The sequence below is a fragment of the Talpa europaea genome, assembly GCF_964194135.1.
Source record: "Talpa europaea genome assembly, chromosome: 7".
NCBI lineage: Eukaryota > Metazoa > Chordata > Mammalia > Eulipotyphla > Talpidae > Talpa > Talpa europaea.
In genome coordinates this window covers 5,320,144-5,346,472 of record NC_140074.1, presented here as the reverse complement: position 1 = coordinate 5,346,472, position 26,329 = coordinate 5,320,144, and the positions used below count along the sequence as shown (strand labels likewise).

Below are 26,329 nucleotides of genomic sequence, written 5' to 3'. Positions count from 1 at the left end.
GCCCCCCAACCTGGGAGGCGCCCCACCACCCTCCATCTGCAGGCGGGGCGGGGCTGGCAGGGCGGGGCCGAGGCCTGTCTGGATATTGTGAAGGAAGAGAGAGGACCCTCAGGTCAGGAGGACGGGTCTGGGAGAGGAGAGGCTGCAGTGCCGCCAGAGGACAGAGGACCCGGTGTCCTGGCCAGTGTGGCTCTGCCACTTGCCAGCTGTCTGACTGTGGGGGATGGCGGGAGTTGCAGGGGGGCCCTGGCCGAGGGGAGGTGGGTCCACAGTGGAACGAGGGTGCAGCTGCAGGGCTGCTGTGCACTGTCCAGGGACGTGTCCAGTGCAGACCTGGTGCCCCAAGCACCACTGGCCCCTTCTCACTTCCTTTCCTGCTCCCCAGGGCACTGGACCCCTCCTCTCTGGAACTTGTACCTCCTCCCCCCAGGTAGCTCGAGGGAGGGCAGGTGACGGGCTTTGCAGACTCAGCGCAGGATTGTCAATAAATGCACCTCCAGCCTGCTCTCCCCCCCCCCCCCCCCGGGTCATCACTGGCTCCCGACGAGCCTGGGGAGGGGTGAGAAGAGAGCTTGGGGCCCGGCAGGGGCTGGAGCCCGAACGCCAGCGCAGGCTGTCCCTCGCTTCCGCTTGCTGTGGAGCACATTCATCGTGCACTTCCCGGCAGGTGGTTATAAGCCAAGGACAGCCTTCCCTTGGGGTTGGAGGCAGGCCTGGCTCTCCTGGCTCGCCGACCGGCCAGCCTCCCCGCCTCCGTGTGCTGGGGCGTGGAGGCCGCCTTCAGGCATGTGGCCGCCAGGGGGCGCTGAGTGCTCACTGCTTTCTCTACTCCATGGGGACCCGTGGTCTTGCTGGGTGAACCAAGACAGGGTGTGGCTCCACTTTCTGAGCAGCAACTGCAGCCTCCGCCACGATGATCTCTTCCCCTGGGGAACCTGTGATGCACCCCCCGCCCCACACTCCCTCCTGGGTTCAGCTTGGCCAGGAATGGAAAGAGGCGGCGGCCACCTCCCAGGGCACAGCGCTTAGGTTCTTGGAATCTTCTCTAGGCCTGGGGGAAAGCTTTTCTGATCCTGCTCGCAGACAAGGGGCCTGAGCTTGAGTTTAGTCACGTCAAGGACAGCAAGTCTGCAGTTGAATCCCTGGCCTTGGCCCCCACGCCCCCTCCTAGGCCTCAGCTCAACCCTTGCTGACAAGCTCTTGGCCACCGGCCATGTGGACAGGCTGGCACCAGGAGAGCCGCCGTCCCCCAGACTGGCCGCCAGTCTCCCAGGAGGGACACCATGGATGTTAGCGCGGATGGGGAAAGCCGTCCCCGCCAGCTGTGGGAGGGGTGTCTGTGCCCCATAACCTCAGCCGAGGTTCCTACCTCCTGCGCCTGTTTACACCATGGTGACAGGGTGGCGGTGGGGGCACCCGGCTCCTGGGCCTGCAGCCCATGAGGCACACGCCCCCCTGGGGGGCTCTCTGGACACGAGCTGTGGGAGCCTGTGGCCCACCCCCACTGCGGGCTCCCAGGACCAAGTGGCCTTAAAGTCGCTGACAAATCTTTTGGCCTCACGGTCCCCAAGGCTGCCTGAGGACCACCCTGCATGGACCCCCTGAGCAACCCACCTGAGCTGCCATCAGGTCAGTCACCTGTGCACTCTGCGCCCCTTTTCTCTGAACCTCAGTTTCCTCCTCTGTAAAGTGGAATAGGAATTCAGCTTGCACCGGAGGTACCAGCCACGCCATGAGCTCCGAAAGCCAAGGTGCAGGTGCTCCTGGACGTGGCCTCTGTCCAGATCTCCTCCTGCCACGGCCTGCCCCCCCCCACATAGACACAGGCCACTGGCCTTAAATAAAGCATTTATTGATTAGTAGTAGAAGCTTAAACAGTTTGCATAATATTTTCAATACAATATCTGGGAACGATGGTTGAAAACCCCAAAGGCACTAGAGTCTTAAGACAGAATGTGTCTGCAGAAGAGCTTACTGATGAAATTGAAATCAGGGCTGGGGGCCTGGAGAGGGGGGTCCCTGAGCACCAGCCACATGTCCTGTGGGTCCCAGGCCCCAGGAAAGGGACTGGGGAACAGAGGACATGGGGCTGGAGAGGAGCCCCCGCTGAGGACCCTTATGGAGTTGGTCTCTGCCCTGCCCTCCCTCCCCTCCAAGCAGCAGGGGAGGGTGTCTGGGGAAAGTTCCAGGCTCTGGGACAGGGCCTCCAGGCTAGAATGCCTGGGCTTCACCCTCACTCCCGGGACAAGGGGCTAAGGAAGGAGGACAGCTGGCCCCAAGGGATTCATGAGGACATTAAAAAGGGGCCTGGAGTTTTCAGGGTGAGGCGACTCAGGCAGCAGGGGCCAAGCCACAGCCTGACCCTATATCCTCAGAGTAGCCCCAGCGATGTCTCGGGAGCCATGCCCAGTTCCCTCGGCGCTCGCACCTAGGAGGTGGCCCAGCAGGCAGGATCCATGCCCTCTAGCCCTGCCTCTGACAGTGTGCCACCCCCCAGCCCCAGCCCAGAGCACGTGTGGACGCAAGAGGGAGGGGAGCAAGAGGCCCGGGGCTGGAGGGTGGGGCCAGTGGAGGCAAAGGCCTCACCTGGGCTCCAGCAGCCTCCCCTGCCTTCCCACCCGGCAACCTCCCTCCCGAGCTTGCTTCCTCCTCCTCGTTGCCTCCTCTCCCCGGACCAGCACATTCCAGGCAGTTCTCATGCCACCCCCAGGCCCCCAGGGCCCCGGCTTACCACTCCCCCCACCCCCCCTTCCCCGGCCCGGCTGCAGTCTGAAGACCCTCCCTGCACCTCCCTTTGCCCACACGGGGGAAGCGAGGCCAGTGCCCACACGGGGAAAGCGGAGCTGGCCTCTGGGACCCCGTGGGAGGAGCAGGATGGGGAACAGGACCCCAAGTTGGGCCTCAACACTCCACTCCGCGGGGCTGATGAGCCCCTTGGTGGGGGAGAGGGCTGGCTCCCGGCTCCCGTCACAGCCAACACGGCTTCCCCTCCCTCCCTCCCGCCCTCCAGGATGCAAGGCTGGCGAGGGAAACAGGCCACGGGGAAGGGCAGGCGGGGACCCGGGAGCTCAGCCCCCGCAGCCGTGCCCGGCCCCAGCGCAGGGAGGAAGCCCAAGGTCACCCCACAGAAGAGAAAACAGGGAGCAAAACAGGGTGACCGAACCCAGTAAAGTGACTCCGGTGGGCCTGTCCCAGCCCAGGGTCCGCAGCAGCCCTGCCGCCTCCGGGGAAGGCACCGAGGTGGTGCCCGCGCCCGGAGCCCGCTGGGCCAGTGCCTCGGAGGGCGGGACCCGCGCGCCGTGTCCGGCCGGGCTCAGGGTCAGCCTAGAACTCAGTCTGCACCCCGGCACTGTCCTCGGTGGTAGTGTGGATGGCGGGGCGCTCGCCGGGGCTGGACACCTGCTCCCCGGTCTCCTGGTCGCTGGGCTTGGGAGGCTCAAGGTCCACCGCCTTCCCAGGTGGGAGGTGCCGGGGGGGCGAGGCAGGCGGCGAGGAGGCCTCAGGGACGGCCTCGGGCAGGGCACCCTCCTGGGCGGGGGTCCCGTTGAGCAGGGGGCCGGCCGGCGGCGGGGGGCTCTCGGCCCGCAGATCCCGGGCCAGCAGGCCGCGGAGCTCGGCGACGCTGTCCGGGGACACAGGTGACGGCGGCTCGGGGCCCGCCTCGAAGGGCAGCCCCGCCTCCTCGTCCTGGACCACAGACACCACCTGCTTGGCCCGCCGCCGCTTTTCCGAGAGGGTGGTGGCTTCCGGGGAGCTGGGGCTATCCCCGCGGTCGCCGGCGCCGCTGTACTCCTCGCCCCAGTCGATGGGGGCGCCCTCGGCCAGCAGGTGCAGGTTGGGGTCGCTGTTGTGCATGACCATGCTGTCCCGGTAGAGGTTGTGCTTCCTCTGCACGGCGGCCTCCTTCACCGCTGCGGGGTCAGGGGGCGGGGTCAGGCCACGGCCCCCCGATTCCAGTCCTCCCGAGCCCTAGCCAGCGACCACCGCGTCCCTTGTCTGCGGCTCCCGCAATGCCAAGGACCCGCGAAGGCGCGCAGGCAGGCCCGGGGCCGCCTTCCTGGTCCGCACGGCCAGCCGCAGGCCTGACCCAGCCCCCGGGCGGAAGTCCGGCCTCTTCCTTGCAGCCCCGCTAACCCCACCAGGAAGGCCGCAGGGCCGCCCCCTCCACCGCCGCCCGGCAGCGAGACCCGGGCCCTCCCAGCCCAGGCGGGGCGCACGCACCCTGCAGGATGTCCTTCATGACCGTCTGCAGCACCACCTCCTCGTACGTGTTCTCCACCAGGATGAACCTGGCAAAGTCCTCGAAGATCAGCTCCTGGAACCGTGGCAGCTCCTGCCCGGGTGAGGGGACAGGGGTGGGGGGGCAGTCAGGGGTGGTCAGGGCCGGCAGGCGGGCGGGGAGCGGGCGCGGGCACCCTGTCCACCGGGCAGAGCGTGAGGCCCTGGGGCCGGGGCCAGGCGGGGGCGCTGGGGCCAGGTGCGCTCACCGACTTGCAGGTGGGGGCGAGCTTCTTGAGCAGGAAGGGGATGGTGATCTGCAGCAGGGCCTCGCGGAAGAAGCGCTTCCGCACCGAGCTGCTGTCGTAGTCGTACTTCTGCGGGGAGAGGACGGGGGTCTCTGCTCAGTGGGCCACCACCCCCGCGGCAGGACGCAGGCCAGTGCTCTGGCCTGAGCCTCAGCACCCTTTCGCCGGGGAGCAGCCACAGCCGCGGGCGCGGGCCTCACCTTCAGCACCCGCTCCAGGATGCGCTGGATGGACTTGCACAGCTCCTCCTTGGTGGGCCCCTTCCCCAGCTCCTGGTGCAGGAGGGTCTCGAAGGTGTACACGGCGTTGTCCATTTGCTGCAGGGCACAGCGGGGGGCGCGTGAGGGGCCTGGAGTGTCGCACGCGCCTCCGCCAGGCCCGAGAGTCGCCCACCCAGGCCTGCCAGGCGGAGCGAGCAGGGCTGCCCGTGGGCCGGCTCCCACGTCCACTGTCACGCTTGTACTGTCTGTCGCGTGAGGCTTGGGGTGGGCACCAGGGCCAGGAAAGAGGGGTCAGAGGTCCTGGACCCTGCGGGCCGGGGTCTGGGGAGCAAGGAGGGGGTCCCAAGGAAGGTGAACAGCAGGACGGGGGCTCCACGTAGCTGGGAGAGCAGGCTTGGGCTGAGCAGCTGCCGCGTGGCACCTGTGGAAGGCCCAGGAGACGAGGACGAACAGGGGTGCAGGTGAGCAGGGGTGTGGGGTACAGGTGAGGGGTGAGTGTGCAGGGTGAGTAGGGTGTAAGGTCAACAGGTCGGGGTGTGCCGGAGTAAGCAGGGATGGAGGGTGAGCAGAGGCCCGGGACAAAGGTCAGTGGTGCGTGGGGTCCAGGGCAGCAGCTCGGGCCCACCTCACGCATGTGGATCTGGGCCCGCTGCTTGAACACGGACGTGCTGGACACATCGAAGCGCTGCTGCAGCCCGTCGAGCCGCAGCGGCTCCATCTTCTCGTAGCAGCTCTGCATCTTGAGGGGGTGGAACGCCAGCTGGGACAGCTTCTCCATGTACTGCAGGGAGGAGGGGCGCGTACTGAGCTCCGTGTACTGAGCTGGGGCGCCTGAGCGGGGAGCAGCCACCGGTGCTGGGAGAGGCGCTCCTGTCCCTCCTGGGGTGCTGGGTCCCCTCGAGCAGGCCCCTCATAGTTTTCACGATCCCTAAGGTCCTTTCAGGCTCTCAAACTCTATGACTGTGGTCTGTGAACTCCCCCGTGGGGGGTATGGAAGTGGAGGCTGAGATTTTAGGACCTGACAGCTGTGGGACTCCAGGCCCAGGGTCTGTGTGAGGATAGTCCACCCCAAAAATCAAACAACTGAGGACAAGTGAGAGAGGCTGTCCCCATTTGTGGGAGCATGAACTGGCACGTGTGCGTTTAATTCTGCCTTGATGATCACTCACACCCGTAGCCCGCCTGGCCCTGCTCCCCTGCCCTGCTCCCTCGGCTCTTCACTAGGCCTGCATCCCACCCCTCTGCTCTGACTGCTGCCCCCAGCAGCACAGCCAGCAGCTTCCGCCCCGTGCCCTTGGCCTCCAGCAGCCCCTCTGTTTAAAGGCTGGAGGGCGCAACAGCGAGGGCTGATGTGGGGGTGAGACCCGGCCCAGGCCCAGCCAGGACGCGGCCCTCCGGCCTCACCTCGCCCAGCTTGTCAATGCCGCCTTCGTTGATGACGTTCAGGTTCATGTCAGTGACCTCCTTGAAAAAGACGTCCCGCACCTCGGTGAAGCCCTGGCTGGTGGGCACCATCAGGGCCTCCAGGATGGACGGGATGTAGGGCTGGACGTGGTTCCGGACACACACCTCCGCCTTGGGGAGGATGAAGGCTGTGCCCACAGGGAGCTGGTTAGCACGTGGCACCCAGGGGAGGCCCCCAGTCACCCCAGAAACCCGCTGAGAGGCGCGCTGCCGCGTCAGTTCTTAAAGCAAACCACTGGTGGCAACGTCAGCAAACCGAGTGATTCTAGAGAAACAGTCAATAAGGGAAGATATCTGCACAGCAAAAATAACAGGGCATTCCAAGACTAGACCCCAATATTTCTGAAACTGTGATGGCAAGAAATTAGGAAAACTACTCGTCCAAAGGCTTAAAACAGAAAAAACACAAGAATTACTTGAGTAGAATCGGGAGGCCTGGGTTTCACAAGCACCGCCCCGGCTCCTGCCTGATGGCGTGGCTGGGTCAGCGCGCCTGCCCTGCAGCGGGCAGACACTGCCTGGACATGCCGGCCAGGCGTTCCACCCAGGGGGTTCGATGTCCCTCCCTCTGCTGTTTGCTCCACAAAATAAATGCCCGCTGTCTCGCATCCAAGACAGTTGGAATCCAGCTGGTAGGGAAGAACCCTCGGGTGCCGACGCCTCTGAAAAGGGCACTCGGCCAGCGTGTGAGGAGTGACGGCCAGCCGAGGGCTCCCATCGGGCTGGGCACAGAAGGGAGCACAGACGACCCAGGAGGTCAGACTTGCTGGAAAGGAATCGTCAGTGACAAGGACCCTGGGAAAACCCGTGAGCAGAGGCGGGCGCCTGCCGGACATGAGAGTTGCGAGAGCTGGGCTGGCAGAAAGAACAGCCACAACACAGCCCGCAGGGGCTGGAAGAACAATGGCTCAGAGACGATCGCCATGTTTTAAAATGATCAGTGGGTCCAGTTGCAGCTGTGAAATGGATCCATAAAACGCACAGGTGCAGTGACGAGAGCCGGGGCAGCCTGCCTACCTCGGATCTTGCTGGCCAGGTGCTCCTTGGAGGTGATGATCTGGTCCATGTCGGTGCGGATGACCGCCTCCATGGCTGGCCGGGCCACCTGCAGCTTGGACAGCATCCTGTCGAAGCTCTCCTTGGCCTGCTCATACACCATGCGGTACACGGCGTCGGAGATCTGCGGGCAGAGCCGTGGTGTCAGTGCCAGGCTGCGGGTCCCCCACAGCTGCGGCCCCCAGGCCCTACTCCCCAGCACAGGTCTGCCCACCTGGATCCACTGCCGCTGCCGCTCCTGCGGTTTCCCCTTCAGCCGCGGGGCAAGCTCCGCCTTCAGCTCGGGGCCCAGCTCCTCCATCACCAGGTTGCACAGGATCTAGGCACAAGCCAGTGCAGGGAGCATGTCCAGCTGCCACGTCCCTCTCTGCATTCCAAATGCCCCCCCCCACTGTCCCCACAGGTCCCAGCTGATCTGCTTGGTGACCTTTAGGATCCTCAGGCTCAAGAGTCCCACCTCAGGGCCTTTGCACATGCTGCCTCCCTGTCTAGAACACCACGCCACTGCCTTCTTGCACAAGCAAGTGTGTGTCTATTTGTCACACATCTGTTTCTGCTCCCTGAGTCCAGGGCTGCCTGCCTCTTGCTCAGCGCAGCAGCCCAGCACCTGGTCAGTAAGTGACTGAACAAAATAGCAACTGTCTCCACCTACGTGACCCGCCCAGCCTCCATATCTGAGCTGCTTATCCCCTTCCAAACTTGTAGCGCCCAGAGCCCCATCCCTTGGCCCAGCCCCTTCCCGGGTGACTTCCGGTCCCCCTGCTGGCCCTTGAGCCTCACCTGCACCTCGTTCCCACACAGCATCTCCCAGGTGCCATACAGCTCCTTGGACTGGCGGTACATGCGCACGGCATCCGTGAAAGCGGGGCCCTCCACCTTGGAGTCCTCGGGAATCCCTGCCAGAGAGGGAGGGTGCAAGGAGGTCAGCAGGGAGGCCCAGGGGCCTCCTCGAAGACCAACTGCCCAACACCCCCTCCCACGTGTGCACCCCCCCCCACCTACACCCCTCCCCCACGTCATTGTGGCAGACGCAGCTCTGATGACAGGAGAGATGATCACCCATGGAAGAAACTTGGGGTCCTCAGCCTCCTTTGACTTCTGCCAACCTTTACCTGCCCACAGGTAAGCTGGGCCTCGCACCTGTAATCTGTGCTCGCTGACACCAGGCAGAGAAGCCAGCAGGGCATGCGCACGTGCAAATGAGGGATGAAAGGGGAGCGTCTAGGGCTGGAGTTCATTTGCTGCCTCCCTGCCTGCTGGTCGGCCTCGGCCCAGGCCCGAGTCAGCGTTCAAGGCATGTTAGAGACACTGAAGGCTCCAAATTCTCTTTTCTTCTGCCCAAATCAACGAGCCTGCCTGGTCTGAGAAGCTCGCACAAGCCAGTGCGGTGGCAGCAAGGCGGGCCTCGCGTGGGCCTGCAGGCCAGCGCCGGGGTGGGCAGGGGAGAAGCAGCAGAAGCTGTGAAACCCAACTTGTGGAAGAGGGTGGTTAAACACCAGAGCCCGGCGGCGGCCTCCGACCGCATCTCCAGAGCCAAGAGAAGGGGAACCAGGAACCAGCCGCCAGCGCCTCAGAAACCCTGGCTCCCGCTGTGATGACTACCGGCTGAGTCACCCCCACAGAGAAAAAGCCCCACTCTGGTGGGGAAGAACCCTGCCCGCCCACATCCAGCCGACCGCAGGAACCGCTGCCAGAGCTGGCAGGAGCGCAGCGGTGGGGAAACTGAGGCCCAGAATCCACCCCTGCAGCCACAGCTGCCTGGAGTGGGATGGGGGCCTGAGGGGAGTGTCACCCTGAGTTTCAGGGACCTGAGACCAGGCAGGGGAGCCCGAGCAAAGCAGGGGTGTTCCAGCTGGGACACCAGGCAGCTCCCAGCGGGGAGGGTGGGGGGCTGCCCACCAACCCCAGCGGAGGAACCTCTCCCCAGCGGGCACTGACATCCTTCGGACAGGTGAGGCCGAGGCCTGCGGCAGGAAGGCGAGTGTGGGGGAGGGGTGGTTTGTTTTCTTTTTGAGTCTGCACACCAAGCTGCAGTTTGACAAAAGTGGGGCTCATCCCGCCTGAGCTGCCCCCATGCACCCAGCTGTCCAGGCTGAACTGTGTCTCCCCAGATGCATTTGTTGAAGCCCTAACTCCCAGTTCCTTAAGATGTGACTATTTGGACTGGGGCACTTAAGGAGAAGATTGAGTTAAAATGACTGATTTCCTTACAAGAAGGGGAAATTTGGACCCAGAAAATGTGAGCGTAGAGAGAGGACCACGTGAAGACATGGAAAGGGGGAAAGGCCTAGGGTTGAGTCTCAGCGCTACCACGGCGAAGGCCTGAGTTCGATCCCCGGCCAGGTTGCTGCCCACATGGCGCAGCAGACCTCTCCTGTCTCGCCCGCCGCTCCCCTCAGCAGTGGATTTCCATAAAATTTGCTTGCTTGGCTCCCCACTCTGTCTCTGCTGACTCCTCTCACCCACCCCCACCTCTGGCTACACCTCAGTTCTAAGCAAAAAAAGAAAAAAAGAAAACATGGAAAGGCAGCCATCTGCAGGTCAAGGAGAGACCTCAGAGGAAAACCAATCTGCTCACACCTTGATCTTGGACACGCAGCCTCCAGAATCAGGAGACACTAACCCCCCAGTTTGGGTCCTGACTAAGACACCAGCCCTGGGCTGAGATCTCCCACTTTCCCTCCCAGGTCAGGCTAAGAAAGGAAACTGCATTCCTCAGTCCTGGTGGCAGGCAGAGGGGGACTAGTCCAACAGGAAAAGGCCTTGCCCTCTGTACCCCAGGCCTGCCGTGCCCTTGGTCCCCTCTGCTACCCCCAGCTGCTCCAGGAATGCCGGATGTGAAGGGGGCCCTGCACCAGCTGGTGTCCACCCAGTGTGGCCTCCCCCACTTCCTGGCAGCCCCTGGAGTGAGCAATTCCAAGCTCCACACATTCCAGGCCAGCCTCTGAGCTAGAGGAAGGGAGAACTTTCCCACAGTGCTCAGGGTGGAGGAAAGGCACATCTAAAACCAGCCTGGAAGGCCTGGAACCTTCCTGTCACAGGATGCACCCCCTCCGCCCCCAGCAGCTCTCCCAGGCCTCCCCTCTTGCCCAAAACACCCACAGCCGAAGGACTCCCCTCCCCTCCCGAGATGAGCGCTGCTATGTGCCAGGCGCAGGCCAGAGCCCCGCCCCAACCAGCTCACTCACTTTCCCAGGAATCCCACAGAGCTCAGATACCAACAACACGGCCAAAGTGCGCAGGGCTCCCGCCCTCCCCCATACCCCACCTGGCCTGAGGTCACCTGCCAGGTCAGCCTGGAAAGGGTGAACTAGGCCTGGGTGGGGGGAGGGAGGAAGAAGGGGCAGGGAGGATGCCACAGGTCGGCAGCCAGAGCCCAGATGGCCTCCACCCAGTCCCGGCCTGGCAGCCCCCAGGGACCTGGTAACAGGAGGCCCTTTGTGGGCGGCAGGGCCCGGCCCAGGTGGCAGGACTTGGCCTGACTAAAGACCTGGTCCCTCCCTCCTGGCAGATTCCATGCAGGCAGAGATGCCTCCGGGGAGTCAAGGGGAGGGGTGGGGTGAGCCGAGTCCCCGCAAGTGGTCAGCTTCCAGGTGTCAGTGCCCACACCAGCCATCCTGCCACGTGGAGTTGTGCCCAAGGCCTGCCAGCCTGGAGGGGGTTGTGGGCAGGGACGGCAGAGCAGCTGCCCCCTCGGCCTCCTGAGACCAGGTACAGGGAAGGAAGTTCAGGGTCCAGGACCAGGTTGTTCCTTCCCCAAGGGCACAAAGCCCCTTAACGCCCAGCCCGACCCCCACCCACCCCGAAGAATCAGCAGCCTCTTGATCTCATGCTCTAGAGCCCACATACCGCCTCCAGGCCTGCCCCAGCCCCTCCAGCCCCAGGCCAGGGTCCCCTCCCCACTTCAGGGCTTCTCAGTTGCTCTTCCAAACTGCTGGGTCTCGGCCTCCCTCCATGCCAGCTGCCAACCCTTTCTGAGCCCTCCTCTGTCTAGGACTCTTCATCCCTCAGGTCCCAGTGGCATCCATGGGATCAGCACCCTCCCCAGTACAGACCCAGCCCAAGCCCCCGGGTGATTCCTGTCCAGCACCCAGCCCAGCTGTGACTCATCACACCCTAGTCCTCATCTGTTTAACATCTGTCTCCACCAGACTGCCGGCAGCACAAAGGCAGAGACAATGCCTTGCTGTCTTGAAGCATCGTCAGCACTCAGATATTAAACATGTTTGTTGAATGAATAAGTGAGCTGGAAGAGATACCATAAACTTGCATATACGGCCAGTGAGAGCCTGAGGAATTTCCAGACGACTCTATAGGTCAGCTGTAAGGATGAAGCTTTGTAACAACAAATCTTTACCCGGCATTGCGTGTCACAAAACCCCTAAGACACAGGAGGAGTTACCCCATTTAACAGAGGCTCCGAAAGCTCTGATTCCTGAGGTCATGTTGCTAGAAAGTGGCAGAACCAGGAATGTGGTTCTGTGACCCAGGGTCCAAAGGCTCAGCAACAATATCCCTCTGAGAACAATTTTCTGATTTTTTCCTGTGCAACACAGAACAGTTTTCATCAAGGAAGAAGGTTAAGGGCAGCATTACAATGGTCTCTCACAACGGCAGAAATGGGAACAGCACATAGAGCAGGGTTGCCGCACCGAACTCGGCCACTGGGTGTCAGCGTCCAGCTCCTACTCCAGGCCACGCGGCCACCAGGGCTGCTCACCGTTATTGCAGTGCCGGATGCAGTCCTGCAGCACAGCCTGCCACTTGTCCTGCTCCGCTTCTGTCATCATGCAGAAGTAGTAGTGGCGCGCAGAAGGATGCCAGAGGATGAGTGGGAACTGGGTGGGGCACTTGAGGATGGGCGTGGTGCTCGATTTGGACGTGATCCCTGCAGAGACAGAGCCCACTGACTTGCTGCCCTCTGTGCTCGCCGTCGGCCAGAGGTCAACAGGCAGCTGGTTCCGTGGCTGCTCTGAGGGGCAGGGCAGGCCCAGAGACGGCTGGCCTGTCCTGGGGGGCCGGTGGGTCCACAGAGAGCTGCCTCCCCTTTCCTGCTCTGTCCTCCACAGCCTGGCTAAGGAAACTGGGGACCCCCGGCATCCATTTAGACCCATTTCTTAGAACTAATGAGTTGGTATCCACACCCCTCTGGGTCAAGTTCTAAGCTCCAGAGCGAGTTAGTGCGTGAGACGCAAGTGACGCAGGGGCCAGGCTCAGGTCAGAGACCGGGCATTTCCTTCTTGGGTTTCCCTCCAAGTTCCAGCTGTGGAGGCCAAAGTGTGGTTTAAACATCCAGGTGGGGGAGGAGGGAGGTAGGGGGGGGCCGAGGCGCACAAACTAACCAAAGGGATTTTTCTCTTGCTCTGTTTTGCCCACATGGATATTTGAGATCCAGCGAGATAAGTGGTCCCGGGCGGTGACCTTGCCACGGCTGTGAATGTGACAATGACAGTCCTGCTCTGCGCCCTGGCTCTGTGGGGTGCAGGCAGCCACTCGAGGAGTCTACACAACACCCCAAGGTCAGTCCTCTTAGTGCCCTGCTTCATAATCCTAAAGAGCTGGGTGGAGGATGTGGGCTCCAGTGAGCCTTCCACCTCGGGTCCCCTTGGGGGAATCCCGCTGTGCCCCTGCAGGGTTCTGGGAGTCTCTGGAAGGGCAGAGGAAAACAGGATGCCCAAAATAACTCTTCCCCCGTGTGATATTCACTCAACGGTGTAAAGTGGGTCACTGCGATTTCTCTTAGGGTCTTGAGGACCCAGGGCGGTGGGAAGGACAGAGAGAGTCCATTGCAGGCTGGTATTCAGAGGGCTCAGGAAGCAGGTGGGGGACTTAGGTGGGGTCCACGCTGGCCCAGCCTCCGCCATGCCAGGCGGCCTGGGTGGGGCAAACCCCTCTCAGACCTTCCTAGGGGGCTGCTTGGAGTCAGTTCAGGTCCAGCCGGTCTCTCTGCAAACGTGTCGCCTGAGCTCTGGGATCAGGGCGCTCTCTCCCCTGGCCAAATCCTCCGGCCCACGCAGGGCACCTCAGCCTGGGATGGGTGATCTTTTACCTGGTAAGGAGTTGCCAACGAGCTCCAGGTACTGGTCCACGGAGGTGAGGATTTTGTAGCCTGCAGTGTTGATGACAGCACGAGGGGGCACCTGCCGCTCATAGGCCTGAGGGGAGGGCAAGAGAGACGGTCCCTGGGGGTAAAAGGTAGGCCCAGCCCAGATCCTGCCCCCAACCTGGCTCCAGGGCCCTGCTCCGTGATGCCTGCCCCAGGTGGGGAGGACAGAAGGGGAGGAGGGAGATGAGAAAGGACTTTGAGCGTCAGAGTGACCTGGACCCAGGCTCCAGGCTCAGTTCCTGCGCCATTGGGTACTGGTGAGAATGAGGTTCCTGGCCTCCTAGGCTTCAGCTTCCTCATCTAAAAAACCAGGGTGATAGGACCTCCCCTGGTGGCGCAGTGGTTGAGCACTGGGCTGCGAAACTGCCCGCAGCCTCTGCAGCGCCGGTTCAATCCCCAGCCGCCAGCGAGGGTCCCACATGGCGCGCAGACCTCTCCTGCCGCCCGCTGCTCCCCTCAGCAGTGTCCTTCGGTCCTTCTGCCTGCTCTGCTCCCCGCTCTGGCTCTGGTGAATTCTCTCACCCTCCCGCGCTTCTGACTGTACCCAGTGCTTGTGTAAATTAATTAATTTTTAAAAATCTTAAAAAAAAAACCCAGGGTGATAACAGCTCTACTCACAGCCTGTGCGAGGACTGAGAGAGTCACATAAAGTGACCAGCACAGTGCCCAGCACAGTAAGCACCGCCGGGGCTTTGAATACCACTGTTATTGCCTCTGTTATCTGCAATTACCCTAGTACCGTGTTTATTACACACCGGGCTCTGTTCAAAGGGCGCTGCACGTTTCCTTCCATCAAATTCTCACAGTCCATTGCCAATCACAAGGTCATAATGCTGGGACGGAGCCAACCTAGGGCATGAACTTGGCCTTTCTTTTTTTTTTTTTTTTAAAGATTTATTTTATTTATGCACACAAGAACTGGGGTGTAGGCCAGAGGTGTGGGGGGTGAGAGGGTTCACCAGAGACAGAGTGGGGAACAGAACAGGCAGACTGACTGAAATACACTGCTGAGGGGAGCAGCGGGGAGACAGGAGAGGTCTGCTGCGCCATGTGGGTTAGTTCCCTGGCCGGGGATCGAACTCATGCTGCAGTGGCTGCCGATAGCTTCATAGTGCTGAGACTTAACCCCTTGCACCACCAGGGAGGCCCTAAACCTGGCCTTTCAGCCTCCTGAACCCAGGGTCTTTGATCATTAACTGGAGCTGCCCAGCAGCCTCTTAGCTGAGGAGCACCACACAGCCGCCTCTGGAGGGGAGCTGGGTCTGGCGGTTGCTTGCTGGGAAACAGCGGCTGTAGTGGTTCATACAGCAGGGCCGCCATGCCGCGCCTTGCCACTAGGTGTCACTCGCCACCAGTTTCTTCAGAGTGGCTCAGCACCTCCAAGGCCGTGATTGGCAAAGGTGGTCCCTGATCACCATCCTCATCCTCACTGTGAATTGTTGGATGGAAACTGCAAACCCCCGACCCAAACCGGGGTTAGGCCCAGCCACCTGTTTTTAACAAGTCCTCCAGGCAATTCTGACACAAGCTATTTTGAGAACCGCTGCCCTGGAGCGTCAGGTTGCTCCCGGTTTCGTTTCTCCAACAATAATTTGCCTTGAAACAGTTTGGGCTGCTCTGGAGGATGCTGGGCACTGACCCTGGGTCTGTGGTTCCACCAAGCACAGCTTCCCCAAAGGCCCAAAGCAAAGATTAAGGAACAAGTCACCCCCTGCAGGCAGGGAGGTACAGTGGGGGAGTCGGAGGAAAAGGGCGGCCCTGCTCCCCAGGGGCAAGCTGGGGCTCCAGGAGCAGTGGGAAACCCAGCTGCAGTGCACGGGCTGGGGCCAGGGCCTTGGACATGGAGGGCTCAGGCAGGGGGGACGGGAGCTAGTGACCAACTAGGTGGTTTTGAAGCGATGGGCAAAGTGCAAGGTGACCCCGGAAGAGCTGGTGCCCGGCGGGTGAAGTGCCATCTAGAGAGGACACGAGGTTTGGGACGGTTGGGGAGATTCTGGTTCGGCTTAGGGAGATGCCATGTTGGGGCTGAGGGTGGGGTCTGGAGTCTGGGGTTCAGGAGTGGGGGGCACCGGTGGGAACTAGCACAGAAGCAGGGGGCTGTGGAGAGGGTCGGGGGCCCGGGAGGAGGGGGGCCTCACCACTTTGTTCTCGTACAGCACCAGCCCGTAGTTGTGGGGCACGAGGCTGAAGCGGTTCCTCCACTTCTTGTTGTCCTCCTGGTACTGGAAGAGGTTCCCCGAGAAGATGATGCGTTCCTCCAGCGGCACCTGCGGGGGGGCCGGGCGGGGTGAGGGGTGGCCCTTGCTGCCCTGTCGGCGACAGCCCGGCCTGAGCGCCCCTGGAGCACATGCTCCGGCCCCATGTCCTGAGGGCCTTCCAGGCAGTGCCACACCCACCTGGCATCGAGGAAAGGGAGGCTCTGGGCAGTGAAGGGCCTTCCCCGGGCTCCTGGGCTGGGGGGACGGCGGTGATGTCAGGGCTTGAGCCCAGGCAGGTACCACAATTCAGGGCCAGCAGGTGAGAGCCTTCCTCTCCAGCCGGCTCCAGGCTGGCCTGACCTGGGGGTAGGAGGGGGCAGCCATCCCCAGGGCGCTTCCTGAGTGGACAAGCATCGGGAAGCCTCAGGAAGGGACACTCAAGAGGTTGCAAGGGAACAGGCCTGCTCCATCTGCAAGGAGTCGGGGAGTCTAGTGTTCAGCTTCTAGAAGGTTCCATCTGTTCTATGATAAATGCGGTGTCTTTTGCAAAAGGAAACGCGTATCAAATGTGGTGAGAGCAGAAAGGATCATTCCAGGGGGCCAGGCCCTTCTGGCGGCCCTGCCGTGCTCTGGGTCTGCCTCTGCAGCTAGGGTCCGTGCGAGGAGCCCCTCCTAAGCTGCCCCCCAGGTCCTTCCGAGGGAGCCCCTTTCCCAGCAACCCCCTGCTACTCTTCAGGGGAAATGCCAAACACTCTTGGAAAAAGAGGGCCCATTGTACTGAAACAATAGGACCCGCAGACTGCTTCCGACCAGGGACAAAAATATTTACAGGAAAAGAAAATGGCTCCCCCAGCCCCCCCAGAGGGCAAAGCTGCTGCCCCTGGTGGTCTATATTTAGAGCGGAGCCTACTCTCAACCCAGCTCCCAAATCCCCGTCTTTTCCAGAAAGGAGCAGACGGAGCTCTTGACACCCTGGGCAGCCCCTCGTTTGCTGCCTCCACCCCGTGTGGGACAGGACCCCCAGGCCAGTCTTCACAGCACCGGCCCCCGCACCCCCAGAGCCTGGGCAGCGTAGCGGGTGGTTGGCTGCGAGTCAGTTTTTATTTTTAAGACAAACCGTGTCGTGATTCCCTCTGAAAGGCCCTCGGGAAATGAAAGGGAACCCGCCAGCCCAGCCGGCAGAGTTTGCAGCCGGAAAGCCCTGGGACCGGCGCTGGGAAACTCTGGGGGTGGTGAGGGGTTGGGGGCAGAGGCCCAGTTCCCACAGTCAAGTCTTCTTTGCGGCCTCTTCTCCTGCACCCCAGGAGGGAGTGCACCCTCGCAGCCTCCCTCCCAGCGTCTGGGGGTGATGCGGCCAGAATGGAGGCCCCCCCCCGCCCCCCCACCCCGGGCCCTGCCGGCGCTGATCTCCCACCACAGGGCGGCATCCTCGCGCCTTAGTATCAGACTCCGTTTCCTGGGTGGTACATCAGGCCAGGGCTCCCCGCTTTTCAGGGATGCGGGGTGATCTGACTCTCACACGCGACTTCACTCCGCGAGCACGACGGTGGCTCATGCCGGAGGAAGGCCCAGGTCCCTCACCAGCCTCCGTCTAGGGCCGTCCCGGCAGCTGCCGGTGACATGTCTTGCTAGAGAGGGACGTAGCCTTAGCTCTGCCCCCCGATGCCGCGAGCCGGGGCGGCCCCAGCTCCTGTCCAACCTCACTGGCGCGCGCCTGCCGGGCCCGGCCCCGTCTCCGGGCACCACCGCCCCTGTTGTCACGGGGTCAGGGTTAGGGCTGGGCTAGGGGTCCCCAATCAAAAGGGTGTGTGGTCTTGGGGAGGCTCAGACACACACCTGACTCCCCTGCACCCCACACAGGATCGGGGGGGAGGTGGGAAGAGCCCTGAGCGGGGCACCTGGCTGGAGAGCTGGTGCCACTGGCCCTGCCACGTCCTGCACGGGCTCAGCCCCCGCGGGCTGCTGGCCCCTCTCCCACCAGGTCCCTGTGGGTCCCTGTCTGCCTTCACCCCGCCGGGGCCTTCACAGCGCCCCCTGTATGGTGTGAATGATTCCCCAGCAGCTCCCAGGCCCCACGTCAGGACCTGACAGTCGGCGTGACCCCGACGACGACGGGCCTGCCTCCCTCTCGGGCGCACGGGTGGGAAAGATTCCTCTCCAGTAAGACTGGGGGGCCCCACCCAGCCGGCAAGCAGCTCCCCCAGCCCCGGCCCACTCCCGCCGCTGAGAAGATGCCAGAGGGTGACAAACCAGCTCTGGGGGTGTCACTCCAACCCCCGCCCTTGGTCTCCTGGTCACCCCCACACTTTCAGTCACTTGATTTGGGGTAAGGGTGGGGAGACCTTGGAAGCACCCCAGCCCTCCCAGCCTGTGGTTTCTCAGGGTCTTCTCTGGTGCCGCCGCCTCCCCTGGGTCTGCTATGCCCACACCACCCCTTCCCAGAGTCCTGCCAGGACCTGATCCCCGTCCGGCCTTCGGGAGCCCAGGGCGCCCCCACCCTGCTTTCTTGGCCCGGGGTAACTCCTCTCTCTGGAGGCCACTTCACAGAGAAACAGGCTCAGTGAGGAAAACCCGCATGCCAGAGGTCACCCCGCAAGTCGGGGTTCACATCCTCCCCGACCCAGGCCCCAGGCCCGTGCCTGAGGCCTCACCACGCCCTGCCCGGGGGGCCCCACTAGTCAGCTGAGGAGACTGAGGCCTGACGTCTGCATCAGCTGCTCCGGCTAAATGGAGGGTCAGCCAGAACTTCCCGCCTCTGCCCCGCTGCCGCAGCGCCCCACATGCTGGCGAGGGGGCCCGGAGAGAGCCAGCAGCCGGCGGGCAGTGACGGGGGGGGGGGGGGGGGGGGGGGGGCGGGGGGGGGGCAGCACGGAGTCTGGCCTGAGCGGAGTCTGGCCTGAGCGCCGGCGGGGGGGGGGGGGGGGGGGGGCCGACCAACCTGGTCCAGACCCACTTCCCAAGAGCTTGGCCTGAGGGGTTCCCCAGAGGGGAGCTGCTGGGCCCGCTGCGCTGGGGCTCCAGTCAGGAGAAAGTAGCTCCAGGCTGCCCTCGGCCCTCCAGGGCCCGCTCCCTTCCTCAACCCCCTCCCCTCTGCCACCCCATCCAGGCAGCAGGGGGTGACAGTCCCTGAAATGGAAAGACCAGCGCTGGGTCCACTGGGGCTCCCGCTGCACCCCCAGAGGGCGAGGACCGCCTCTCACACCCTGAGTGCCCAGGCCGAGGCCCTGCGCCTTCCACCTGGGCCCCTGACTTCCTCACCCCTCCCTGCCTCCCTACCAGGCCAAGCTCTCCTCCCTGGAGGCTTCCCTCTCCCCCTCTGGCCTGTGCTGACACCCCCTGCCCCCCCACCCCGCTGCAGCCAGGCCGCTCAGCAAATATTTACAGGCAAACCCCATCCTGCCCCTGATAATGGGATGGCGACAGGTGGTGGTGCTGCGGAGGTGTCAGCTGGCTCCCCAAGCACCCCGCAGACTGCCCCCCACCCCCACATCCCTGAGGTGCGCAGGTCCCAAGTCCCAGGTGGGCCGGCTGGCGTCCCCAAAGCCCGCAGCCAGTGAGGCCTCCAGGGTGATCCAGAGCCCGTGGAGGGTCTGAGCTGGGGGAGGGAGCCCCCACCGTGAGCGCAGGCCCCAATATCACCCCCGGGCTGGCCTCCCGCTCAGGAGCTGGGAGGGGGGCGCCAGGCCAGCAAGGGGAAACTGAGGCTGAGAGAAGGGCCGTTCTTCAGGCCGGGCCGCGTGGCGTGCGGGGCCCAGAGCCCACCCCGACCCCACCCTCGCTCTCACCTTGCGCCAGAGCAGCTGGGCCTGCGGCCCCCCGGTGCCCTCGATCTCGTGCCGCATGCTGTTGAAGAGGGCGACGCCATACTGGTCCTCATAGAAGCGGAGGAACTCCTTCAGGATCTTCCCGGTTCTCTCTGACAGGTCAGGACAAACGGGACGTGAGCGTGAGGCTGCCCACCTCAGCCACGGCCCGCGAAGCCCCGCTCCCCGCCTGCAGAGCTGCGCACCTGCTCCCCCCATCGCGGCAGCAGCGCGGCCAGAGCAGGCTCCTCCTGGGCGCACCCGGGGACCCCAGGCAGGACACGCAGGAGCACCCGGGGTGGGGCGGGGCAGGCCCCCGGGGCCGTGCTAGGGCTAGGAGTGGGGCCGCCTTTCTGGAGGGAGCTGGCAGCTGGCCCTTGGGGCACAGTGCTCTGTCTGTGGGGGCACCGGGGCCAGGTCAGGCCTGGCAGAGCCATGCCGAAGCCTGCCCGTCCTGACCCGAACGAGTGCCCACGGGTGCCCACGTTCTGCTTGGAGCAGAGCCCCAGACTGAGGCCACGTGGGCTGGTGACTGGGAACCTGCGAGGCCGTAGGGGTGTTGGCCGTAGGGGTGTTGGCACGCGCCCCGCTGTGGCCCTCACGCCGCAAGCAGCTCACACGAGAGCCACGGACACAAAGGCCCGGAGGACACCCCCAGGTACCGTCCATGTGTGTGCGGGCCGGGACAACCCCCTTCCAGCTCACGGCACCAGGAGGATGGTGGGATGGACGGGTACAGGCCCCCCCGGGGACGGTGCACCCCGCTATGCTAAACCCCAAAGAAAACCGGGTTCCAGACTTGCACGCTGAATCTCACCCCCCAGGGACTCCCATGTGTGCGCACGCATGATGTGTGCGCGGAAACCACGCGGGAAAGGGCTGGCCCGGAGCACCCCCAGCCGGCCGGAGCACCCCAGAACATGAAGGGTGGGCCCTCTGGGCATAGTGCGTTTCATTTTCTGCATTATTCACGTTTAGAGCATTTGAATGATCTCACGAGCATGCGTCTCTTCACCGTAAAAAAATAAACATTCTAAAATTAACTCGCCCGCCAGGGTGAGGACGCTCAGCTCTCACCAGCTGTTTGCGCCTCTGCAAAGGCGGTTTCTGAGCAGAGGTGAGGGCTCGGCTCCCTCAGGCCAGCACAGCACAGACACCCGGCATCACACCAGTGACAGACGGAGAAACTGAGGCCCGGAGAGGGTCCTGACCCACGACGAGGGGCCGCTCCTCGGGAGAGACTTCCTGGCCCCAGGAAGCCCCGTTTGCTCTGGCCCGCAGCTGCTCCCTCTCTGGGCCTCAGTTTCCCTGCACGCTGAGAGGACGGAGCTCAGCGATGGACAGGCCCTGCCAGCTCTGACAGTCTTGGACTCCAGTTTCCAAAGCCCTGGACCGTTGTCAAAGGAGAAGGGGCAGATGGGGCGCTGTCCCCGCCCTCCCACGCCCCCCAAGGGTGGTCTCTGCACACGGAGGGCACCCAGCGCGCACAGCATTTCACTTAATCTTCTGATAGTTCCGTGAAGAAGGGCTGCACGATCCCCCTTTTACACCAGAGGAAAATGACAGCCAGAGAGGTTCAGTCATGGCGCGAGGTCACACAGCAGCAGGCGGCGGAGCTGGGGCGCAGCCAGGAGGTGGCAGCCGGGAGAAGGGCTGAAGCCGTCAGCTGCACGGCACGCTAGGCCCGGGCCCGCCACTCCCTCCACGGCCCCGGGCGGTTCAGCCCCTGGGCCCCTCTGCGCAGACCCTGCCTGTGCTGCTCCCCTTCCCAGGAGTGAGGTCATGTCTGTCCAGATTCCTATTTGGGGGGAGTAAGGGGGGAACAAATGAGGAATTTGCTTTGAATGCCTATTTAAAAAAAAAAAAAAACAACTATACACAACCAGAAATCTCTCAAAGACCACGGGGATCCTTTTGGAAAATGAGGAGGCAGGACGGGGTGCGTCAGGAGAGATGGGGGGTGAGCTGGGGCCAAATAACGAAAACAGGGTGATAGAGGACACCATGGATGGCTCTGTGGCCACCATAGTAACCGCCTCTACGCACCGAGGGCCGGCCCCAGCCCGCGCCGGGCAAGTCTCCAATGCACGAGCCCAAAAAACCTTTGTGAAAACCCTCGGGACCCAGCACTGTGGTTTTCCCCATCTTAGGGAGGAGGCTCGTGGCCCAGGGCTGGGGAGCCAGGTTCCCAGTCACCAGCCCACGCGGCCTCAGTCTGGGGTTCTGCTCCAAGCAGAACGTGGGCACCCATGGGCACTCGTTCGGGTGCAGGACGGGCAGGCTTCGGCATGGCTCTGCCCCGCTCAGACAGAGCACTGTGCCCCAAGGGCCAGAATCTGCTGCCCTGGCCCTCGGGAGCCAGGCCAGGAGGAAGCTGCCATCCTGTGCGAGCACTTGCACCTGGGCCTGCCTGCCCCGCAGCCTGCTCTCGGCCGCCCGGTCAGCGAAGTCCACACCCGGTGTCCAGGCAGGGAGCAGAGCATCCTCGGGAGTGGGCGCGGGGGAGGAGGAAGCCTGGGCGAGGCCCGAGGCCCGGCAGGAGAGGGCCCCTGGCACCGTCCCATCGGGGCTATGAGGCCAAAGTCTGGCTGAGCTGCGGGTCCAAGAGGAAGTTAGGGGAGGCTGAAGGCGTGAGAACCCCGGCAAGGTGACCCAGTCGGAAGCAGAAGATGAGGAGGAGGCTGACGGGCCTGAATGAGGCATGAGGGCAAAGGCTCGGCGCAGGCGGGGCCGGGATGAAAGCCGTTCTGGCCCTCTCACGTTGGGGTGCAGACCAGGGTCCAGGAGCCGAGGCACGAAGGACTGGGGGTGCAGTAACCCAGCAGAGCAGCAGGTGCAGGCAGGAACCTGGGGAGCACCTCGCTGAATGGAGTAGGAAAAGACCAGGTAGCCCCATTTGCCTGGCACCCTGAAACTAGACTCCCGCACCCCAGTTGCAATTACAGGTGAGCCTTGCCACGCAGACTAAGGGCTGCAGAGACCTGGGCCCGTCTTTCGGCAAACGCTCTGCCGGCTAAAATTCCAGAACAGAACGAGTCAGGCAGCGTGGGGTCTCCCTCTGGCCGGCCTCGCTCTCCCAGCTCGGGGGCCACCGGTTGGGAGGGGAGGGATGCTGGCGTCTGGGCTGGCTGCAGCCCCAAGTGGGCAGCCGCCTCGCTTTGCTCACCACGTGGCGCGGCTCCCGAGCGCCCGCTCTGCAGAGGCCCCCAGGAGGGGGACGCTCCAGCCCGGGCGTGGGGGTGGCACCTCCAGGGGTTCGGAATTAAGAGGAGGGTCCCGGGCAGCACCCAGAACTGGTTATGCTCAGCCTAATCTTGGCAGCAGAGGCAGAGCTGGCAGAGGGAACAGGCCACGGATGGCCTCTTGGCAGAGGTCGGCCCGAGCACATTCTTGAGTGATGTCCTAAGACAGCCTGGGAGGGACGCCACGTGCTTGGCACGCAGGAAGCGGCACTGGCGGGCAGAGGGTGGGGAACGGAAAGGAGCCTAGGTGTGGGGGCTCCGGAGAGGCGGGCAGGGAGGGGGTCCCCAAAGGGCTCACAGGGAGAAGCCCTGTTCAGGGAGACCCGGCGGCCTCTGGCCAATCGCGTCTGGAGCACCCAGGCAGGCCCTCAGGCTGGCAAAGGCTGGACCGGGCCTCCATGGCCCCCCCCAGACCTCCTCGTGCTCAGCCCCCTCGCCTCGGCCCCCCACAGCCCCCTCCCTGCAGGCACTGCTCAGCACCCCTTGCCCTTCTTGCCACCCGGCCGAGGCTATCTCCCCGCAGCTGCCAGAGATTTTCCAACTGAAATTCCTGTGCCCCCCCAACCTGGTGTCTGTGGGTGGTCCTGGGGCTCTCTAGTCTGCACCTGCCCCCCAGCTCCTCCTGCCTCCTCACCCGCCTCTGAGACATCACACCACCAAGGGACTCTGAGCCACAGAGTATGAGGGTTCTCCTGGGGTCACACAGCCGGTGGGGGGACGTCAGTCTGACCCCTGCTGACCCTGGCTCTGCCCCTGGGCCTCCCTCCCTCCAGAGGGTGGGGAAGTGGGGGTGCGGCCCCAGGGGCTCGAACATGGGCTGCCGGGCCTGGGGGAGCTCCCACCCGGGCGCAGCCCCAGCCCGCAAGCTGCTCAGAGCTCGGCTCCTCCTCTGCCGAAAGGGCCCAACAGGAGCCGCGGCTGCGCTAGGCCAGGCAGCGGCAGGCGCGGGCTCAGGAGCCCCCGGCCACGGTGGCGCTCAGCTCGCGGCGACGCTTAGGAACGTGGCGCTCCCGTGGGCAGCTGTAACACCCATAGTTTGGGAAAAAAATCCAATAACAACTTAAAAAAAACCAAAGGAGCAGGGTAAGAATCACAGGATGACAGGCCGATCGGGGAGGCCTCCCGCAGCGAGGCCGAGGCCAGGGGAGGGGGTCGGAGGTGGGGCCGCAGCACCAGGGACGGCCCCGGCCTCCGCGGGCCTCCCTCGGGCACGTCTTGGCCTCTGCGGGTACCCAGAGCCAGCCTCCGCCCTTGGCGCCCCTCCGCCGCTGGCATCCGCAGGGTTGGGGGCTGGACCCTGCGCTGCACCGCCACGCTCCGGGGCCTGCAGACAGCCCCGAGGGAAGGCAGGTGAGGAAACCCTTTCCAGACAAGCAAGGCGGGACCAGCAAGACCACAGGCTCTTGGGGTCACTTCCCTCATCAGCCAGCAAAACCTACTGAATACCTACATGGGGGTGTCGCAGGAAGGGGGGGTCCCCCCATTCCCCTCTTAGCCGGAGAGGGCCACCGAGAGTGCTGGGGGTGGAGCTGCGTGACCCAATCGTGACCCCAGGGACCCAGGTGGGGCCTCTACCTCCAGGCAGTGAGGATGCTGGGCTCCCCGCGGCCCTGAGGAGGGCACCTCCCCACGAATGGGCACACACGCTTGCACATGAGTGTGCACACACACACGTGTGCACACAGTCCTGGGTTTGCCTTCGAGCCAAAGTAGGGGTCTTGTGTCTCTGTCTCTGGATCTTGGAGAGGTTCTGCCCCCTGACGGCTGGGGCCTTGTCTCTACGGGCCGCCTCCTCGGGACTGACAGAGGTGACCCAGACGTCCCCCCACCCTCCAGTCCTTCTAACTGCACCCAGAACTCCCAGTGTTTATCCCTGTGTCTGTCCACTGAACCCCATCGCTCATTCAGACCCAAGAGCTACTGGGTTTACCCCAATTACACATAAGGAAACTGAGGCTAAGGGGAGGCCCAGGACCCGTTCAGAGACACAGCTGCAAAGGAAAAGTGCCTTCACACCTGGCTGCTCCCACGGCCACAGAAGCTTCTGCTCCGTGACACTGCACCCCACGCTGTATCCCCTCGGCCTCTCACGCTGCACACAGCAGTTTCCAAAGCCCTGCCTCACCCACCGCCCCTGCTGGTCTTCGCCTGGCCCAGGAGGCCGCCCAAGCCGGCTTCACTATCCCCATTTACAGCTGAGGCTCAGCAAGGTGTCGTGACAGCCCTGAGGTCACAGGATTGGGACAGTCAGAGCCAGGGTGAAGGGTCTTCAGCCTCTCACCCCCTTCCAGTCGGAGCTGCCAGGGACCCGCCACACCCACCGGACCTTACTCACCCCCCTTCTCTGAGCCTCAATTTTCCTACCTGGGAAATGGGTGGGTGGGTCCCTGTCGGCTCAGCAGATCTAAAATCTCAAACGATGATCTAAGCAGGGCTGCCCGGGCCCCGGAGCTGACCGGATGCTGGGCTCGGCCCCTCCCCTGAGCCACTGGTGAGTCAGCTCCGGGGCTGAGCGGACCCCCTGGGGCTGGACAGAGGGATGGGGCAGGCAGCACCACCCCCACCCCCACCAGGCACACGGGCTCTGGGGTCAAGTGCCAGCTCTGCCACCCACCAGGTGTGGCCTTGGCCAAGGCACTTCCCCTCTCTGAGTCTCAATTTCCTCTCCAGCCAGAGCACAGCAGTTTCTGCCCGACTGGATTACAAGAAGATCAATGAGCTAGAGCGTCAAGCACTGGCAAGGAGAAGGCCCAGCACTATCGGGCATCTCCATGGCTCCTCCAACCCAAGGAAAGGGCCTTCAAACAGAGGCCCAGCACCCCCGGGACTTGCGAGCCCAGCGGCCAAGACAGCCGGAAGGACACTGGTCTCTGATTTTCCAGACCGTTAAGTATCACGCTACTTCCTGCACTGGCATCCCCTCCCCCTGCACCCCTTCCACTCAAGTTCAGACAGCAGGGGCTGAAGGACAGGGTGGCCCCCACGGTGACCTGAAGTCCCCTGGAGACTCTGGGGGGCTGGAAGCCTGGGCCCATTGTGCAGATGGGGAAACTGAGGCTCTGCGAGGAGAAGGGCCTTGCTGAGCTGAGGATGGGAGGAAGGTGTGCAGGGGTTCTCAGATAATGGATCTGGAAAGGGAGACCCCAGAGGGCCTCAAATACTGGGTTAAAGAGCTTCCTGGCCCTCCCCAACCCAGCACAGCCACACCCGGATCATGCGGCCCGCCTCGCGCCCCCCCTCCCCCAGTCCTAGGCTCACCCCTGGGGCAGGCAGGTGGCTTAGGTGTGGGCAGAATGTTTCAGATGAAGAAACTAAGACCCAGAGAGCTGAGGCCCCCTGGCAAGCCCATCCACAAAGGAGCAGCTGAGACAAGACTGGAGCCCAAGTCTGGAACCCCCCCACCATGCCCATGGGGGGGACACCCCATCAGGGGTGGGCCCCAGCCTCATGTCAGCCTTGGGGGCTTCATGCTGGGTCCAGCCTGGTTAGGCAGGTGCTGAGGGCACCGTGCCAGGCCAGCTCCCAGCTTGTCCGGTCCCTCCAGTGGGCTCCAGGGACACGCCCCTCTCACGAGGCCCCGCCGGGTTTCAGGGCTGAGAGATTTGCAGACTGAAACCAAGTAGGCAGCACCCTGTAGGGTGGGGCAGGCCCGGAACCTGCCTGCCCAGTTCCCGAGCAGTGGAGGAGCAGACCCGGGTGGGGAGGTGGGGGGG

General features: G+C 63.5%; 1 protein-coding gene across 1 annotated transcript in view; it reads right to left on the bottom strand.

Annotated features, from left to right (window-relative positions):
• Positions 1-3,324: 3,324 nt before the first annotated feature.
• The window catches only part of NIBAN2 (niban apoptosis regulator 2), a gene marked incomplete at both ends in the record, with an annotated part of 44,194 nt that continues 21,189 nt past the window's right edge, over positions 3,325-26,329 (bottom strand). Inside the window, 13 exons of the mRNA XM_084237315.1 lie at positions 3,325-3,911; positions 4,222-4,333; positions 4,488-4,595; positions 4,727-4,843; positions 5,373-5,528; positions 6,152-6,339; positions 7,229-7,391; positions 7,482-7,586; positions 8,048-8,163; positions 11,988-12,155; positions 13,317-13,422; positions 15,512-15,640; positions 19,357-19,487. Coding sequence (XP_084093441.1) covers positions 3,325-3,911; positions 4,222-4,333; positions 4,488-4,595; positions 4,727-4,843; positions 5,373-5,528; positions 6,152-6,339; positions 7,229-7,391; positions 7,482-7,586; positions 8,048-8,163; positions 11,988-12,155; positions 13,317-13,422; positions 15,512-15,640; positions 19,357-19,487 — 2,186 coding nt within the window. The remainder of the gene's footprint in view (positions 3,912-4,221; positions 4,334-4,487; positions 4,596-4,726; positions 4,844-5,372; positions 5,529-6,151; positions 6,340-7,228; positions 7,392-7,481; positions 7,587-8,047; positions 8,164-11,987; positions 12,156-13,316; positions 13,423-15,511; positions 15,641-19,356; positions 19,488-26,329) is intronic.